Source organism: Phacochoerus africanus, chromosome 9 (assembly GCF_016906955.1).
Source record: "Phacochoerus africanus isolate WHEZ1 chromosome 9, ROS_Pafr_v1, whole genome shotgun sequence".
NCBI classification, from domain to species: domain Eukaryota; kingdom Metazoa; phylum Chordata; class Mammalia; order Artiodactyla; family Suidae; genus Phacochoerus; species Phacochoerus africanus.
In genome coordinates this window covers 90,580,145-90,598,147 of record NC_062552.1, presented here as the reverse complement: position 1 = coordinate 90,598,147, position 18,003 = coordinate 90,580,145, and the positions used below count along the sequence as shown (strand labels likewise).

The following is an 18,003-nucleotide window of genomic DNA, read 5'->3' as shown; positions in this document are numbered from 1 at the left end:
ACACATTTCCTCATCTCTAAAATGGACAGGATGGAGTGTCCACTGGGGCGCAGCGGAAATGAATCCGACTAGTATCCACGAGGATGCAGGTTACATCCCTGGACTTGCTCAGTGGGCTGGAGATCTGGTGTTGCCATGAGCTGAAGTATAGGTCCAAGATGCAGCTTGGATCCCTCATTGCTGTGGCTGTGGTGTAGGCTGGCGGCTGTAGCTCAAATTGGACCCCAGCCTGGGAACCTCCACATGCTGCGGGTGGGGCCCCTCCCCCCAAAAAACAAACAAAAAAACCCCAAAAAGCAACAACAACAACAAAAGACAGGTTGAAGCAGATATCATCTAAAGTTTTATAGAAGTCCAAAGTTCTCAGATTCCATGATGGCAAGATCAGAAAACTTCTCAAAGGCAGCAGCATTTTATCCGCAAATCCCTGACTTCCTCTTTCACTTATAGGAATCTCTGTGATTACACTGGGCTAGAAGACAATTAAAAGATTATCTCCCATTTCAAGATCTTCAACTTACTCAAATTTGCAAAGTGCCTTCTGCCACCTAAGATAAATAGTCAAAAGGTCTGAGGATTAAGATATGGGTACACTTGGGGAACCGTTATTCTGCTTACCATAACTACCTGTTACATCAGTCCCCTAACCAAACACTTTAATGGCCAAAAGCAAAGACATCAGAAGAAAACTATAAAATATATCTTTCACCAACAGACAAAAAAATCCTCAAAAAATTACTACCAAACTAAATCTAGCAACACAAAAACGATTATATACCATGACCAAATGGGATTAATCCCAGGAATACAGGTTGGTTTAACATTCAAAGTCAAGGTAATATAATACTAAAATGAAAGAAAAACCCCACACGATCATCTCAACAGAGGGAAAAAACACGCAACAAAATTCAACACTTTTTCATGATAAAAACACTCAAATTAGCAATAAAATAGAACTTCCTCAACCTGATAAAGGCATCTATGAAAATCCAGAGCTAAAGACATCATACTAATCTTAATGGTAAAAGACTGAACGCTTTTCCTTTAAGATCAAAAACAAGACAAGGATATCTGTTCTCACTGTTTCTATTCAACCCTGCAGCAGAGGTTCTACTCAGGGCAATTAGGCAAGAAAAAGAAAAATACAAAGATTGTAAAGGAAGAAAACTATCCATTTTCAGATGATATGATCTTGTATATAGAAAACCCCAAGGAATCCACTAAAAAACTATTAGCTAATAAACAAGTTCAGCAAGGTTGTTGATTAAAAGATCAATGTACAAAAATCAGTTGTATTTCTACACTAGCAGTGAGCAATCTAAAAACGAAATTAAGAGAACAGTATCAGGAGTTCCCATCGTGGTGCAGTGGAAACGAATCCGACTAGGAACCATGAGGTTGCAGGTTCAATCCCTGGCCTCGCTCAGTGGGTTAAGGATCCAGTGTTGCCATGAGCTGTGGTGCAGGTCAAAGATGCGGCTCAGATCCCGATTTGCTGTGGCTGTGGTGCAGGCCGGCAGCTACAGCTCGAATTAGACCCCGAGCCTGGGAACCTTCATGTGCCATGGGTGTGGCCCTAAAAAGACAAAAAAATAAAAATAAAAATAAAAAATAAAAGCCATATACACTGAAAACTATAAATCATTAAAGAAAGAAATTGATGTAATTAAAGATGACCTATATGAAAGGAACAGAAATGAGAGTCTAGAAATAATTCCTTACATTTATAATCAATTGATTTTCAACAGAGGTACCCAAGAAAATTCAATGGAAAAGGAATGAAGTTGAATGCCTACACAAAAAAATTATTGTTCAGAGCAGTACTATTCGTAATAGCCAAAAACTGGAAACAGCCCAAAAGGCTAACAAATAATGAATGGATAAAAATAAAAATGAAGTATGTCCATACAATGGATTATTATTTGTCAGTGAAAATGGGGAACAACGTGCCGACACTTGCTCTAACATGTACCTTAAATACATGACGCTGAGTGAAAGAAATCAGTCACAGAAGGTCACATATTGCATGAAATTTCCAGAACTGGTCAAACCATAAAGACAGAAAGTAGATGGTAGTTGCCAGGGGCTGGGAGGAGAGAAATGGGGAGTGACTGCTAAGGGTATGGGGTTTTTTCCTGGCATGATGAAAATGTTCTGAAGTTTAGATCATACAACTGTGAATACACTAAAATCCATAGAATTGTACACTTGGTTTTACATTTTATTGAAGTGTAGTTAATTTACAAGGTTGTGATAATTTCTGCTGTAGAATTGTACACTTCAAATAAATGTATTTTATGGTGTGTGAGTTTTATCTCAAAGTTGTTTTTTAAGCCTAAAGTATTCATGTGCAAACCCACTGGTGAGCAAAATAAATTGTCTCCAGGTAGTCTGAAAAGAAAATGAAAATATAAAACATCTTCTAAGAACACAAAAATTTTTTCTTTGTATGTTATATTTAAAATAGAAATAATCTATAAAGAATGACCGTATGAACATTCTTATGTTAGAAAGGTATATGATTTTTATTTAAACAGCATGGTTAAAAATAAATAAATGTATAAAATGAACAGCAGGTTTGAGATAAACACCATCAAAAGCTCTTCAGTGGTCACAAACTAAACTTCACACATCTTTGTGTGCCTTCACAACTGAGCTTCACCTACCTTTTCATACTTAGCTCCCACTGCCCCTAACACAAATTCAGGGTGGTGGGCAGACTTTCCACTACCACTCTCTCCCCACTCACTGAACACCATGCTCATTGCCACTCATCCCTCCACCATCTGCCTTATGTCTTCAACAAATTCTGAGGATTTTTCAGCCAACAAAATGATCCTTAATCTTTAAGACCAGACTGAAGACCTGTCTCATCAAAAATAATTTTTTTACCTCTCTAGACCATATCAACCCCAAACCCTCTGGCCTCCCAACAAATCTAATCCTTTACACCTCCAAGCCTGCATCTCACGAAGCAACCAAGTATTTTCCACCATCCTGATTCAGCTAATTCACTCTTACAATAGTTTATTTATTAACACACCTAGAATTTACTTTTTCCAGTCTTGATTCATTCATTTATCCATTCACCTTATAATTTCCTCACTTTAGGGAGATGATACACCACCTTTCACCCAGATTCTTAAAACAGCACTTTTGCCAATGACAGAGTGCCACCTAGTTGTGGCACAGGGTAACTCGCCCTGGCAGTTGAAAGCTCTGCATACTACTTTTACAGAAATGCACTGTAGGTAAAAATAAAAAGCTACAGTATCATTTTGCAGGGCAATGTAATTGTTTTATACATACATCTTATCACCCTGGTCAATGTACCTCACAAATTTTACAGGTACTATTTGTTCTCAGCTCAGTACCATGCATGTATTAGTCATTTAATACTTACTAAATCAAATTCAATTTCTGAAGTGTATTATGCCAATAAATTCATGTGTAGATGGTTTAAAATGCCTTTGATAATCACATAAGAGCGGTTTTTGAGTTTATTATAAGAACTAAACAGCAAAAAAATAAGTACAAAATGAAATCTTGTGATTTACTCACATATAATGGAGCTTGTTGTGGATTAAGTTTCATGACCCAGGACACTGAAACAGAAAAAGGAGAAATAAATGAGAATAAAATCAAAAGTTACTGTCAAAAATTTAAAACCCACTGAAAGTCCTAAATATCAAGAGAGGTTACATAAGCACAATCAGAAGTCGGAGATTACTGGATACCCAGCTTTCTTTGGAGGTTTGGGAAGGCAAGAAGGTCAAGGATTGCAGTATGGCTTATAGCCCAGATTCAATCTTTTCAAGTAGGGGAAAAGATTTCCCAATTGAAAAATAAAGACAAAAGGCTTCACTGTCATAGAAGACGTTTCAACCAACCAACAGGATATTAAAAGCAGTTACCAAAGCAAGAACAGTGTATGTTCAGTTATGCTTTTATATAATCTCCCAAACTCACAAAACGCTACCTAACCAGGGGTCCTCCCAGTCTCACCAGGGTGCTTAGAGCAGGGGGTGCGAGGAGCCCTCTTCCTCTCAGCCCTCCTCTCAGAGAAGGGAGGCTACTGCCAGCCTCCAACAACAGAGCTGTGCAGTTGTCACGCTCCTCAAAGTGAATAGCTGGATTCCCTATTGCTACCCTCACTAAATGAATTCTCACAAAAATCTTTAAAAGAACTTTATAGAGAAGACTTCCAGGGTTATATAAAACACTTGCGAATAATCACAATAGCACGATGATTTGACCAGGATTTCATCTAGGCTAAAGCTATCGAGGTCCAGAATTGCATGCTTCAGAAGGCAGGTCTTTTGCCAAATAAAATGAATCTGAGAATAAGCTAATCCCACCTTCATAAGAGAGAGAGAAGTAGACCTAAGTGACTTCATTACATTTTGATTTTAAGAGTCCTACCCATGACAGGTGACTGGATTACATTGTTAACCAGCAATATAAAAAACGGTACAGAAATGTCATGCATACATGCAAAAAAAGGATAAAATCTCATACTTGGTAATGCATAACCCAAATAACACAATCCTCTCAATATTAAAATTCTCACAAATCTGTCAGTTTGGTCAGGCTGTGGCTGTCTGAGGATCAAGGCTCACCTAAAAAAACACTTAATACACACCTGTGGAAAAGAAAACTATAACCAGGCTCCTAAAAACAACCATCCCCAACCAGCAGCAGCCCCCAGGTTTCTGTCTTCTGCATGAAGTCGTGCTCACAGCCAGGTGGCTCCCAGTGACTGACCCCTTCCCTGCCTGCCCCGTTCATTCTCTGGTCTACCCCTCAACAACACAACAGACTTCCTGGCTTAGGGCACTTTCCTTCCTACCTTTCTTCATTGAAGGATTTTGTACCATTAGGCACTAAAATCACCCGCAAAAAAATCCACACTGAAATCCAAGCTTGAGAAATATAGCAGCCAACTCTTTCAGTAAAAAAAAAAAAAAAAAATTCCTGCCCATCAGATTCAAATAGGAAGCATGAATTAAAAAGGACTGAAGATTAAGTACTTTCTCAACACATTAAATACCCATTTAAGTTAAAATTAAGCCCACTGTGCTCAGCAGTCTGTTTAATCAGCTTTCCAGGTCCTTATCAGACTTGCCTGGGACAGAAGATTGAAACAACCTATAAATTTATGAGCCAATTTGCCTTAAGTAACTTCTGAAGTGTTCCTATCAACCAAGCAAAAGAAGTATCAGTGGAAACCAAAGCAGGAATTAACACTTTGTAATTCATAAGGTTTGGAGAGCTCTATGGAGGCAAACTAGTGACTTATCAGCCCTCTGATGTTTCTTGACTTGCCAAAAAACCTAGAATGACTATGTGTATAACAATCACAAACATAAACCTGAGTGGCTCCCACTCCATCTGGACAAAAGATCTGACGAAACTCATTTGCCTCTAAGGAAGGGCTAATGCCAAATGAATTGTCTGAAACCATAAATTGCCTAAACTTATTTTAAAACCAGAACCATACAAGTTATTTTGATATAAGGATTAAAGAGGAGTAACAAAATATCTAGCCACTCACAGTGGTCAAAGGGATGGGTCACTGTTGTCCTGGCAACACAAGCTATTGAAAGAATAAATCTGTCAAAAGTAATGACCCCAGAAACCATAGATGGGTAAATTCAGAATGCCTTTAGGCTTCTTCCATGTTGACATAATAGGTGAAAGAGAGGACTAACATTTATAGAACCTTATATCCAAATCATATTTAATCCCCATTAGAAATATTTTTCCCATTTCATTGGTGAAAAAATTATTTTAGTGATTAAATTAATATTGATATCAAGGGGTGGGAGAACCCATATTCAAATCCAGTCTGACACCACCGACTGCCTTCCACTACCTTCAGCCCTCATTCTACAAACAGTATAGATTCCCCTTGACTTTTTTTAATTCATCTATAATGCATCAGGCATCGAACTCACAGGGCTTATTCTAGGAGTAACAAATATATTTTTAAACATTAAAATAAATGGTTTTCAGATAGTTATTAGTGAACATCATGAACAAGATAATCACACAGAAGGAATAGGATACAGTTTTAAATATGGTGGTGAGGGAAGGTCTCTCAGAGATGACTTTCACCCCCAAAAAATGAAAGAGATTAAGAAAGCAAGTACTAGATAAAAGATCTTCAAACTAGTCCTAAAGTGAGAACTCAAGAATCCTGATGTTAAACCATCAAAAACTTGCTACATATAATGCACCAACTTTCACACATTTAAACAAACTTACTTTACTTGAAAACTGTGTTCTTAAAAAAAAATTTTTTTTTAAAAAGGAGAATATTATAGGAAGGTCGTCTTTGGGTCAGAGTAAACGCACTTAAAAACCAACCTATACTCCAAGACCAATTTGGAGAACATTGTGGAGCCTTTGCTTTGTCAAGCTTTCCCAACTGCAAAATTAAAGAAAGGCACTATGTCCATCCAATCATTTCATCAAGGAACTAGTGAATGGCTCTGCACAAGTTCACACATTTATCAGGCTGCTTTCACGTAAACACAAGCACGACATGACAGACACAGCAAACAGGAAAGGCTGATGCCATTTGAAAGAACATGAAGAAAGGTAAACATCAAAACTCAAGACTTATTCCACGTTGTGGCCCAATGGAAATGAATCTGACTAGTATCCATAAGGATGCAGGTTCAATCCTTGGCTTCGCTCAGTGGGTTAAGGACCTGGCATTGCCATGAGCTGTGGTGTAGGCCACTGACGCAGCTCGGATCTGGCTGTTGCTGTGGCTGCGGCATAGGCCAGCGACTACAGCTCCAATTTGATCCCTAGCCTTCGAATCTCCATATGCCAAGAGTGCGGCCCTAAAAAAAAGACACACACACCAAAAAAACCCTCAAGACAAATGTATGTTCACCAACTCCGCCACTCAAAAGTATCCAGCTAGAGCTCAAAGGAATCATAAATTCGAGGGGTATGAAGTAAACAAGCACAGTAATTACATATTTCTATTCCCCCCACACATTTTGCATTTTATTTCAAAATGCTCCAAAAAAACTCCAAACTTAATAGTTTACTGTTGTATAAATGTAACATGTTCACTTCATGTCAAAATAAGACTCACTTGGAATTCCAGGGGTGGCTCAGAGGAAATGAATCTGACTAGCATCCATGAGGTCGCAGGTTCCATCCCTGGCCTTGATCAGTGGGCTGGAGATTTGGCATTGATGAAAGCTGTGGTGTAGGATACAGATGTGGCCTGGATCTGGCATTGCTTCAGCTGTGGTATAGGCAGACAGCAACAGCTCTGATTCGACCCCTAGCCTGGGAACTTCCATATGCCACAAGTGCAGCCCTAATTTAAAAAAAAAAAAAAAACTCACTCAATTTTAATGCAACAATCTCAATTATACAAGTTTACATCCTCCCACCACACCCACACATGAGACGTTTCAGGGCGCTGCTGATTACAGAAGTAAAAACTGTTGGCAGTAATCTCTTCCTGCTCTTCAGCCTTTTCTTCAAAGGGTGCAATGCACAAACCATCATCAGGATGTACCAGTCAGCACTGGATGTGCAGTGTTTACAAAAGTTAACAACAGCAAAAGTTTTGGGGGTTTTTGCAAATCACTACCTGAAAACAACTACGCAGATATGTTACTATACAGGATCACACAGAAACTCAGGCATGAAGTGATAAACCTGTTTGATTAGTTTGGGGGACGGCAAGGACACAAAGGACTTCCACCAACTAATGGGCCTGAGCAAACAAATCCAAAACCTTAGAAGCTACCAATAAAACAAAAAAACACATCTAAATAAAAATTGGCAATAATAATAATAAAAATAAATAAAACAAAAATTGGCATCCAAAACAGGTGTCCACAAACATTTTCAGAAAGAGTCAAATGGTAAATATTTTAGTCTCTGCAGGTCACATGGTCTCTGCTATATAACGTAAATTAACAGGCGTGGCCATGTTCCAACAAAACTTTATTTACAAAAAGAGGCAGCAGGCTAGATTCAGTCTGTGAGCCACAGAATTCCAACTCCTAGTCAAAAACTAACAATATCTTAGAGTTCCCGTCGTGGCGCAGTAGAAACAAATCCAATTAGGAACCATGAGGTTGCAGGTTCAACCCCTGGCCTCATTCAGTGGGTTAAGGATATGGCGTTGCTGTGAGCTGTAGTGTAGGTCACAGATTCAGCTCGGATCTGGAGCTGCTGTGGCACAGGCCGGCAGCTGTAGCTCCAATTCGATCCCTAGCCTGGGAACATCCATGTGCTGAGGGTGCGGAGGAAGGAAGGAAGAAAGAAAGAAAAAAAAACAAAATATCTCATAATATATCAAAGATGTACTATGTCCTCATTCAACAGTTTTATATGTCTCAAAGATATTTTCATCTAAAAAGGACTTCTCAATACAGGGAAGGCGTAAGGTGTAGTACAATATTCTCTAGAGGAGAAATCAAATCAAATGCATAGGCATTCCAAGTTCTTCATTAATTTACTATATGAGCAAGTCACTTAACTTGTCTGACTCTCAGTCTCCGTATATGTAGAAAGGGCACAGTAACTCCTGCGTATACTATGGAGTTCATGAAAGAATTAAAAGAAAGTTCCAAGTAAAGTACTTAAGCACACTTGCTAGGCACAGATTAGAAGCCACAGTTCCCATGAGGTTGCAGGTTCGGTCCCTGCCCTTGCTCAGTGGGTTAACGATCCGGCGTTGCCGTGAGCTGTGGTGTAGGTTGCAGACGCGGCTCGGATCCTGCGTTGCTGTGGCTCTGGCGTAGGCCAGTGGCTACAGCTCTGATTAGAACCCTAGCCTGGGAACCTCCATATGCCATGGGAGCGGCCCAAGAAATAGCAAAAAAACACACAAAAAAACAAATAAAATACTTTGAAAAGTATAAATGGTTAAATGAAAGGCTTCAGGTACCGAGAGATGCATTTCTGTCTCAAAACACATTGGTGAGTAAACTATAATTGTAAAACATAACAAAATAACCATAGAAAACAATCTGGAGGGACAAATATCAAAATGTTAAGTGTATATATTCTTAGGGATTACAGGGAATTTTCATTCCTAAATTATCTGTTTCTTAATTACAACTATTCAAACAATGAACAGATACTACTTTTGCAACCAGGAAGATAACATTATACACAGCACATCAGGCTTAAGTCCCCTGCAACTGAACTATAAATGGGTAAAGACATTTTCTCCTAAAAGTGCAAACTGAATAAATCTAAAATCTTTACTAAATGTCCCTAGAGGTGATAAAAGCAAAGCAATTCAAACAAGAATGTCTGCACTCATATGTATGTAAACATAAACCAAACTCACTATTCTTTAGCCAGAGCCACACATTAGACTAGAGAAGCCTTGAACCGGTGCTCCACCATTAATGAAATGCCCCAGGGAAGGTGAGGGGAGAATCACAGGCCCCCAACACTGTATCAAGTAATTATACTGGAAAATGCAAACTCTCCAGAACCTGTTAGCTTGGAGATCTCAGCCCATTTCCTAAGGACCAGCTGTCCATGTCTGACAAACCTATCACTTCAATTGGCATGGTTTTTGTCATTCACAACAGGGAAGCTTCTAAATCCACAAAGATGTGCAAACCACCCTCTAAATACACACACCACAACCGCCCCCAGTCTCATTAGGGAGAGTACAGCTGTTTGGGATGAAGCCAAGTGTAAATAGAGGATTTTTACCTGCAGGGTACTTCCAGGGCAACATGTGCTTCAAATGAATTTCCATGGCCAGGGACCCTGCAAAGACTGGGCTACAGTAAATCCTTAGAAACCCACAAACATTTGGGGTGAGAGTTAACATGGAAATGACAACACATACTCCAGATTCTTGTAAAACAGTCAACATTCAGCTTTTCCTCAAGGAAAATAACAGGATCCAAAGACTCTTTCCTTCATTCCTAAGGAGTCTGGGCTGGTGGCTATAAACGTGTTGGGGGTGGGAGCCAGGAATTCTGAACAATAGAAAAAGCAGCATGGTACAAACAGCAGATAGGCTTTTTCCTAGTGAGGACATCAAGTTCTACAAAAAATGTAGAATACTCATATACCAAATATATTTCCTGAATAAGGGACTGAGGAAATCTTACAGAAGCCTCCTAAAAATCTGAATTCTTCTGTTTAAAGATGCACTGATTAATGACTGAGCAGACTGCTTTAAGCAGTGATTCTCAAACCTTATTGCACATGAGCATCAGTTGGTACCCTGGCCCCTGCCCCCACTTCTACCATCAGAGTCCAAATCAGGAGACCAGATCTTGTGATGTTTTTGCTTTGGAATCATGGCCCACACTTTTGGAAACAATGGTATTGAGACCCATACCATGTGCCTGATTCTCCCATGGCACAATTTTGCTCTGTCCCACTGTCTCCTGATACAGTACTTGCAATGCACCAAGAAACCCAAGCACTGGTAAGAATTGGCGTGAGATGTGGAGGGGGGGGCCTACAGCAGGTAGGCAAGACATGAAGAGAATGAAAAGTCCAACAAAGGGCAATACTCACAGTAAAACAAAAGGATATAGCAAACTAAAAAACCCAAACAACAAAACACTAACACCCACATTTACTCATTTAACTTATTCTTTATCAGTGTTGGATCATCCAATAGGCAGAATGATCCTCAATATAGGGCAAACATATACACACAAACAATGAAAGTAATTATTATGGAATTTAAAAAATCAGAACTCTTACCCCGATAATTAATTAAAATAATTAAAGAAATTAATTCATTTTAAAACTAACTTCCTCCATCTTAGAGCTTGCTCTAAAATTCATATGACAGAGTACATCACAGACAGTCTTTTCAGTGCTGAGGGCCTCCTTTTCTTTATGTGTATATTATCTGCTCAGCACATAAAGACTCAATAATGGCAGATGATCTCATATTTCTGTGCCCTTAGAATTGTGTACAGCTAAATGTTGAACTTTAGGGATAATACATGGCCCCTACCAATTTCATAAGTGACACATATATGTAAACAGATAATTTATACTACAGTATGGTAAGTGCAATAATAAAATTTTTACAAGGATCAGGAAGGAGCTATAAACTCTCTAGAAGGTGGAGGCCCAGACAAAGCTTACTGGAAGAGGCCAATCCTGGGGCAAGCTTCACCAAGTTAACCTAGGAGAAGTGTAGTCAGAAGGAACAGCATAACCAAAGACAAGACAGCACAGCTAAGTTCTTAAGAACCACACAAAAGAATGAAACGTACAAGCGGATGACAGGAGAAGAGTCAGGAGAGGCACTCAAGTAAATCTACATTCCTTAAAGCTGCTTGGCCTTGGAAGCCAAGGACACAAACTGCAGTGACACAGCTCTACCCTAAAGAAATACAGCCACACAATGGCACTGGCCATCAACAAATCTCTGCTTTGTTTTTCCTTTTTCACTATCTTTTCTTTCCTTTGTCCCCTTTTTTAAGCTCAAATGTCTGATCATTCCCAACTTCAGGTCTTAAGATTTATAAAAAGCAGCACTGGAAGAGGTTTGTAATCATGTAGCTTAAACTCAAACACGGACAGAGCAAGTGTCTGTTGTGGGTTACTACCAATAAGACCAAGCCAGAACCCTACCATGGCTTCCCTGCGGTGTAACAAGCAAAGGCTAGCCCCCCAATCAATTTCCACAGGCCCTTAGGTCCTCATCTCAAACCCTAGCCAAATCCTTTCCGCCACAGAACTTTATAATTAGAAGGGGTCTTAACAGCCCACATTACCCCCCTTCCCCAAGAAGGAATCACTGCCAGTCTACCTGCCTCTGCTTGTAGACTTGAGTGCCAGGGCCTTATCACCTTGAGAAAATCTCTCCATGCTCCATTCGCACCTCTGACTCAACCTTCCTAAAATGCTACTTTCATTCTGCAGCTTCCTCTCTGCCTACACAGTAATAAGCAATCTCTTAGAAAGGTTCTTTTGGGGCACCAACCTTCTTTCTTTACAAAGTTCTAGGCAACGGCACGAAGATTGCCATGACTCAAGAAAGGGAGGAAGAAACCTAAAAAAACAAGATGTGATCTCAGTTTGGGGAATACACTTAACCCATCTTAGTTTTTCCAAAGATAGAGCCCTCCACTCTGGGGCTTATAAGCCTAGATGCTGCATTCACAAACATGGGCAGCGTGGGGCTGGCAGCTGCAAGCAAAAAGATTAACAACTCACTACATTTCCTCTGCCAAAAATTCAGTATCATTTATTTTATATCAACTTTCTATAAGCTGATTTTGATGTATAATGAAGATTAAAGGGACAGATGATTACAGAGTCCCCATCTGGACTGTAGAAACAACTTTCCAGTATTTAAGAATTACTAACCCCTAATTAAATACCATCCATACACATCACCTACACGCACCGTGTTCTGTACACTCCTCACTCCTTTGCTCAAGATAATGTCCTCTACCTTGCTAAATAGGATTATTGCTGATAAACGAATCCACACGATCAGCAATGAGTCATATACTGGGTTTTCTTTTTTATTCCTGTGCTTGTTTTTCCTCCTTAACTTGTTTATTCTAGCCTACCACACTGTAGTTGTCTTCTGTCCCACTCCTCTGTACCATAGCACCTGGCACAGTACTGAGCACTCAATAAATATTAAAGACAAGACTGACATGAACATCAGAGACAGAAACTAATCAGCTTTTCTGCACCATTTGATGGCAAAGAATCCACAGCTATAAGAACAAAAATCAATCTTATAAAAATATCTAAGATCAGTCTAATCCCAAAAGGCTTATCTAGTAGATAGTTAAAGACAGTATGGATCCTGCTGTGTTAAGAAATTGCTAAGAAATCCAGTCTGGATCAATTTGCTCAATGGGGCCAGAAAGGTAACAGGGGTCACAGTGGGGGAATTCTCATCTCCTAAATGGATAACCTCAAAGCAAAGCGGAAGGCAAAGAGCAACCTAACACTATACTTAGGCTCTCACATGATGCTTGGTACCTCTGGGGAAGAGGAACACATGCACATGTTATTTCAATTCTCTTTTGGTGTTTAACACAGGCTTGTGGTTTCCTGCAAAAATGGTTTCTGCTGCTTTGCAGAGACCTATATGGAGAAGGAAACTCCAAATGGCTATTCTACAGGTGAGAATTTTGCCGCCAGCTGTATCCTGTTATCCAAAGGAAACGGAACTGTAAGCTGCCAGGAGGTCCAGATACAGGAGAGCAAGCCATAAATTCAATAAGTGCTGACAATCTTATTCCCATGGTAATAAGAATAAACTTTAAATTAAAAAAAAAATTCACACACAGCTGGGTTTTTATGTAAATTAACCACAGCAGGGGTTAAAAGAGACATCTGCCAAAGAGAAGGCCAAATTCAAGCCTTTATACTTCCTTCATCCTCCCCAATCTCTATCATCCAAAAAGCAAGCAATCCAAAGGGCTAAACCAATTATAAACTATTTGGAAAGACTAAATACAGGCAAGTAGGCTCTCACACAAATGCAGACATTACTGAGCTGGATGACCTAACCCGGACAAAGCCCAAGGTCTGGAGTGGCTACTTGTCAGAAATTATTTCAGTGACACATAGCCCACCTTCCTGGCCACATTACATGACAAAAGCGCTGCACATCACTCCCATAAGTGGCAGGCAGCAGAGGTTATTAGAAACAGATGCTAGAAATGTCAATGTTAGCTTTTAAATTATTAAAATGATTCCCAAATCTCAAGGATAAATACTCTCTTCAATGTTTTAATTCTCCAGTACTAAGTCTCTAATTAACATCTGGAGAAAAATGGCATTTCAAAAAATTAGTAGTGTTTTTTTTTTTTTAAGAAAAAGTAAAGACTGCAAGAAATCTATTTTATAATTAAATGAAAATTCTACAGTCAAGGAAACTCCAATATTTTCAGCAGCCCTCTATTCATTTTTTAATATCATTTTATTAACTTAAGTGAAAAATTTTATTTTGAAAGTTAAATTTCTATTCATAAAACATTCCTGGCTAGAGTTACCCCTTGGGGAGTCATTTTTGTTTTTATAACACACAATGAGCAGATTGAGTTTTTTTTCAATTACTGATAAACTTGGTTTGGGTGGGAACAAACTAGGGTCAATCAACCAATAAAAGCACAGGAAAATCATCACCCCTACTTCTAACAATCTAGATGCCCTATAGAACAATAACATACTATGTCGAACATGTGCTAATTTGAATAGCAGTTTCAGCAGAGAATTTAAGTAGCTAAAGACCAAAATGTCTCAGTGTTGTGACATAACTACTGTTTCTCAACCTCTCAATATATGGGAAAGGTATTGCTCAGTAGTCTTCCCTCCAAGTCATCTGGGCAGGGGTGGGGGTGGGGTGGGGGGTTGGATCTAAAGGAAACAATCCACACTCAGAGCCTCCACAGTAGAGGAAGAAGCACTTGCCTCCACATTTTGAAAACTGTGATTTATAAGAGCTCTGGCTAATTCTGTTTGGATGTTAATAAACATAATCCACTTGCAATTCAGACATACTGCTTCACAAGATAAACACACATGTTTGACGAGACTAAGATAAAGAATGGGTAAGATGAGATCTCAATTGAGTTGAAAATGAACTACAACGTGTTCTGCAAATTCTCCGAACTCCATCAGTTCACTGAAAATAGTTTAAAAATGACTCAAAAGGCAGCTTTTCATCAAATTATTAAAAGGTTATCACCCAGCTAAATTGGGACATTACACTTGTTCTGGATTTACAAATAACAGAGTTAAGAGAAATTTTAGAGATAATTCCCTGAATTTGAAATTTTCTGAATTTCTCTTAATAGGAAACTCTTAGAGGGTCACATATGTGACCTAACTCAAACAATAAAAAATGGAAAATTAGGGGTTCCTGTTGAGGCTCAGTGGGTTAAGAGCCCAACTAGTATCCATGAGTATGGGGGTTTGATCCCTGGCCTCATTCAGTGGGTTAAGGATCCAGCATTGACACAAGTCGCAATATAAGCCACAAATGTGGCTTGGATCTGGCATTGCTGTGGCTGTGGTGTAGACTGGTGGCTGCAGCTCCAATTTGACCTCTAGTCTGGGAACTTCTATATGCTGGGGGGGGACGGGGGGGGGGGGGGGTAGAGGGATGCTAAAAAGACAAAGACAAAAAAAGAAAAAAAGGAAAATTTCTCCACTTGAAATAAGTTAAAAAATAAGACTGTCATTAAAAAAGACCTCTTGCTTTAAAAAATCTAGCATTTCTAGCTAAGTGTGAGGATATAAACGGCACATAACAGAAATGCATGATGAACTACTGTTTCTAGTAAATGTGGAAACAGACAATATTACTATGCACGTGAAGCTTCAAATACTTAATATATTTATAATATACACAAAAATGTAGCTACAGAAAGTTAGGCATCTACTACACAGTACTCTTTCCCTTAAAATTTCAACACCTCAAAATACAAAAAATATAGATAGCTATTTCATAAAATCAATAGTATTATAGAATGACCCAAGTGCTAATAACTGGATCATACCAACACTTCAACTGACTGCTTTTCCTGAAAACCTTTACAATCAAAAAATAAATTAATATGCCACAGATGTGGCCAAAAAAGAAAAAAAAAAGTGAATTAGTGTAGGGGGAAAAGAGCAAAGATTTCAAGGCCTACCGTCCCAAAAGTAAAACTGTTGCTGTGCAGATTTTGTTAACTGGGAGTGAGGGTGGGACTGAAGAGCAGGTATCTGAACATGTGTCTTCCAAGAACCCAGGCCATCCAGAAAGCAACTCAATGTGGAAGGGATGAAGAAGAGAAGTAATGGACGCAAACAAAAGGTATTTGAAAGGCATCGAGGGAAATCATTCAATTCAACAAGTATTTGAGTATTTACTCCAGACAGAGACTGTGGATAGAACAACAAACTATAAATAGTGCAAATAAACTCTCCAAAGAGTTCAAGATCCTTGGCTTTCTGATTCTCCACATAAATTAAATAAGCCCCACAGAAGCCCCACCCCCATCACAGCAACAGTTGGTCCAGAGCTAGATTAGTCATGGTTAGAAGTCGGCTAGAACTCAAACCCATCTGAAAGACAGAACATTACTCCAAAGATCTGAGAGGGCGGACTGAAGAGGCAATTCCTTACACATCCCCTGCCAAGTGATGAATAGGTGAACCTCTCTGACCATAGCAAGAGGGCCACAGGGAGGAGGACACTGAAGTCCAAGCCCTTGCTGGCTGCTTTCTCCTCCGCATGAAGCAGCTGGTAATCATGTGCCTCTGAGAACTGCTGTGGGTCAATCGAATGTCCGCAGCACTTTGTATGGTGGTGACAGAGCAATTGTTCTATAAACTCTTGACTTTCACTGGCACACACTCAGCCAATAGGCACACCTGACTTGGGACAGCCAATAGGAAGAATACAGTACTGTAAGACAGAAACAACTAGGAGACAAAATCCTTACTCCTCACTTGCAGCAACAGCAGAATCCTTAAGAAACAGAGCCCAGTCTACTAATCACCAGTTCAGAAGCTTTAGAGTTAAAACTTCAGTGACACCAATTCTCCCTCTAAGTGACCTGACTAAAATGAAAAAGGTGTTTCCAACCATCAAACTTGGGCTCAAGAACAGTTGACTTTGTGGCTGGTTTTTCATCAGCAGGAGGTAAAATGGTGAAAACCACACACTAACAGTCTCAGCCTCTACCCCATGAGGTAAAAGCGCAGGTCAATTTTTTTTCATAGTTTTAAAAATATATCCCCGATTCCTCTTTCTTTCCCTCTATTCCCCTCCCTAAATGCTGGTATAATGAAACAAACTAAAGATCACATTCTAAAATAATCTCCAGAGGCATTTAAATAGAACAAAACTGCCACAGTACCTACTACAGGAAAAAGCTAAGCCAAGATGAAGGCTGAACACTGACTCTTGGCTCCATTCCACATTCCCCTCACCCTATGCTTCTCCCTCCCCAACTTGATACTTGACATATCTATGGAGAGACCTAGTCATTTTCTAGCTCATATGCCTGTACAGAAATAGGAATACTAAATGTTCAGAGAACAGAGTAAAAGGATTATCAACTAGCCCCAATTATACCAACTGATCTCATCCTCTTGCTACAAGCTGCTTCCTGGCATCTGAAATCCATTTCTGAAACTCAACCAAGGGCATTTTTAAAAATATTCCTTCCTCCCTCATTGTCTCAGCATACACTGGAAATACACCGGGTGATAAACAAGCACTCACGGGCGTTTAGAATTCACACTCCCCCAAACCACACAAAGTATATGTACCTCACTGACAGGTAAACTGAGAGCTTCCTGTTTCATTCTCATGAGTGTTGTTCTTATTTGTTCATCCAAAAGGCAGACACTGTAATTCTATAGCTCTGACATCTTACAGCTTTATTAACCATGAAGACATAACGATCACCATCATCATCTTCACTGGCACTTACAAGAGTTCTCTCTGTTCCAAACACCTTGCTAATCCTCACATTAATCCATTTTACAAATGAAGAGAGTCATAGTTAAGTAACGTGTATAAGATCACACAGTTGGTAAACAGTGGGAGCCAGAACCCAGATCTTAATCTCTAAACTACTACACTGATGCCTCTCCTAATCTGTAGCAAGCCTCATGACCTCCATTTCTTACTCTGTGAAGGGAGGGGGTTGGAGTAGGTAATCACGAAAGTTCCTTCCAACTCTAACACACCTTAATTTCACGTAGAGAAATACTGTGTGCCTTAGGTATGTATAAAAACAAAGGAGTCAAGGTGATTTTGTGAGCTGACCACCAAACACGGTGAGGATGAGAAGGAAGAGAAATTCTTCTCAGTCACGTAAATGGAAAATGCTAGAGGAAGCAGCATAAAAGACTGAAGGGTGAGGAGGAAGGCAAAGACATGCTGGTTTAGAACTTCTCTGTAAACTAATTAATCTTCCCCAAAACTTAAACATTTTAGACTAATTTACAGATGTGCCCTATTCTGTTTGTCCGCAGTAGCAGGTAATGGCC

At 39.4% G+C, this 18,003-nt stretch overlaps 1 protein-coding gene across 9 annotated transcripts in view; it reads right to left on the bottom strand.

The window, feature by feature from the left end:
• Nucleotides 1-18,003, bottom strand: part of AKAP13 (A-kinase anchoring protein 13) — a 326,734-nt gene that overhangs the window by 235,385 nt on the left and 73,346 nt on the right. For all 9 annotated transcript variants that reach the window (XM_047797871.1, XM_047797877.1, XM_047797876.1 and 6 more), the window contains one exon: nt 3,562-3,605. In XM_047797871.1, the coding sequence (XP_047653827.1) occupies nt 3,562-3,594 (33 nt within the window). In that variant the 5' untranslated portion in view covers nt 3,595-3,605. The remainder of the gene's footprint in view (nt 1-3,561; nt 3,606-18,003) is intronic.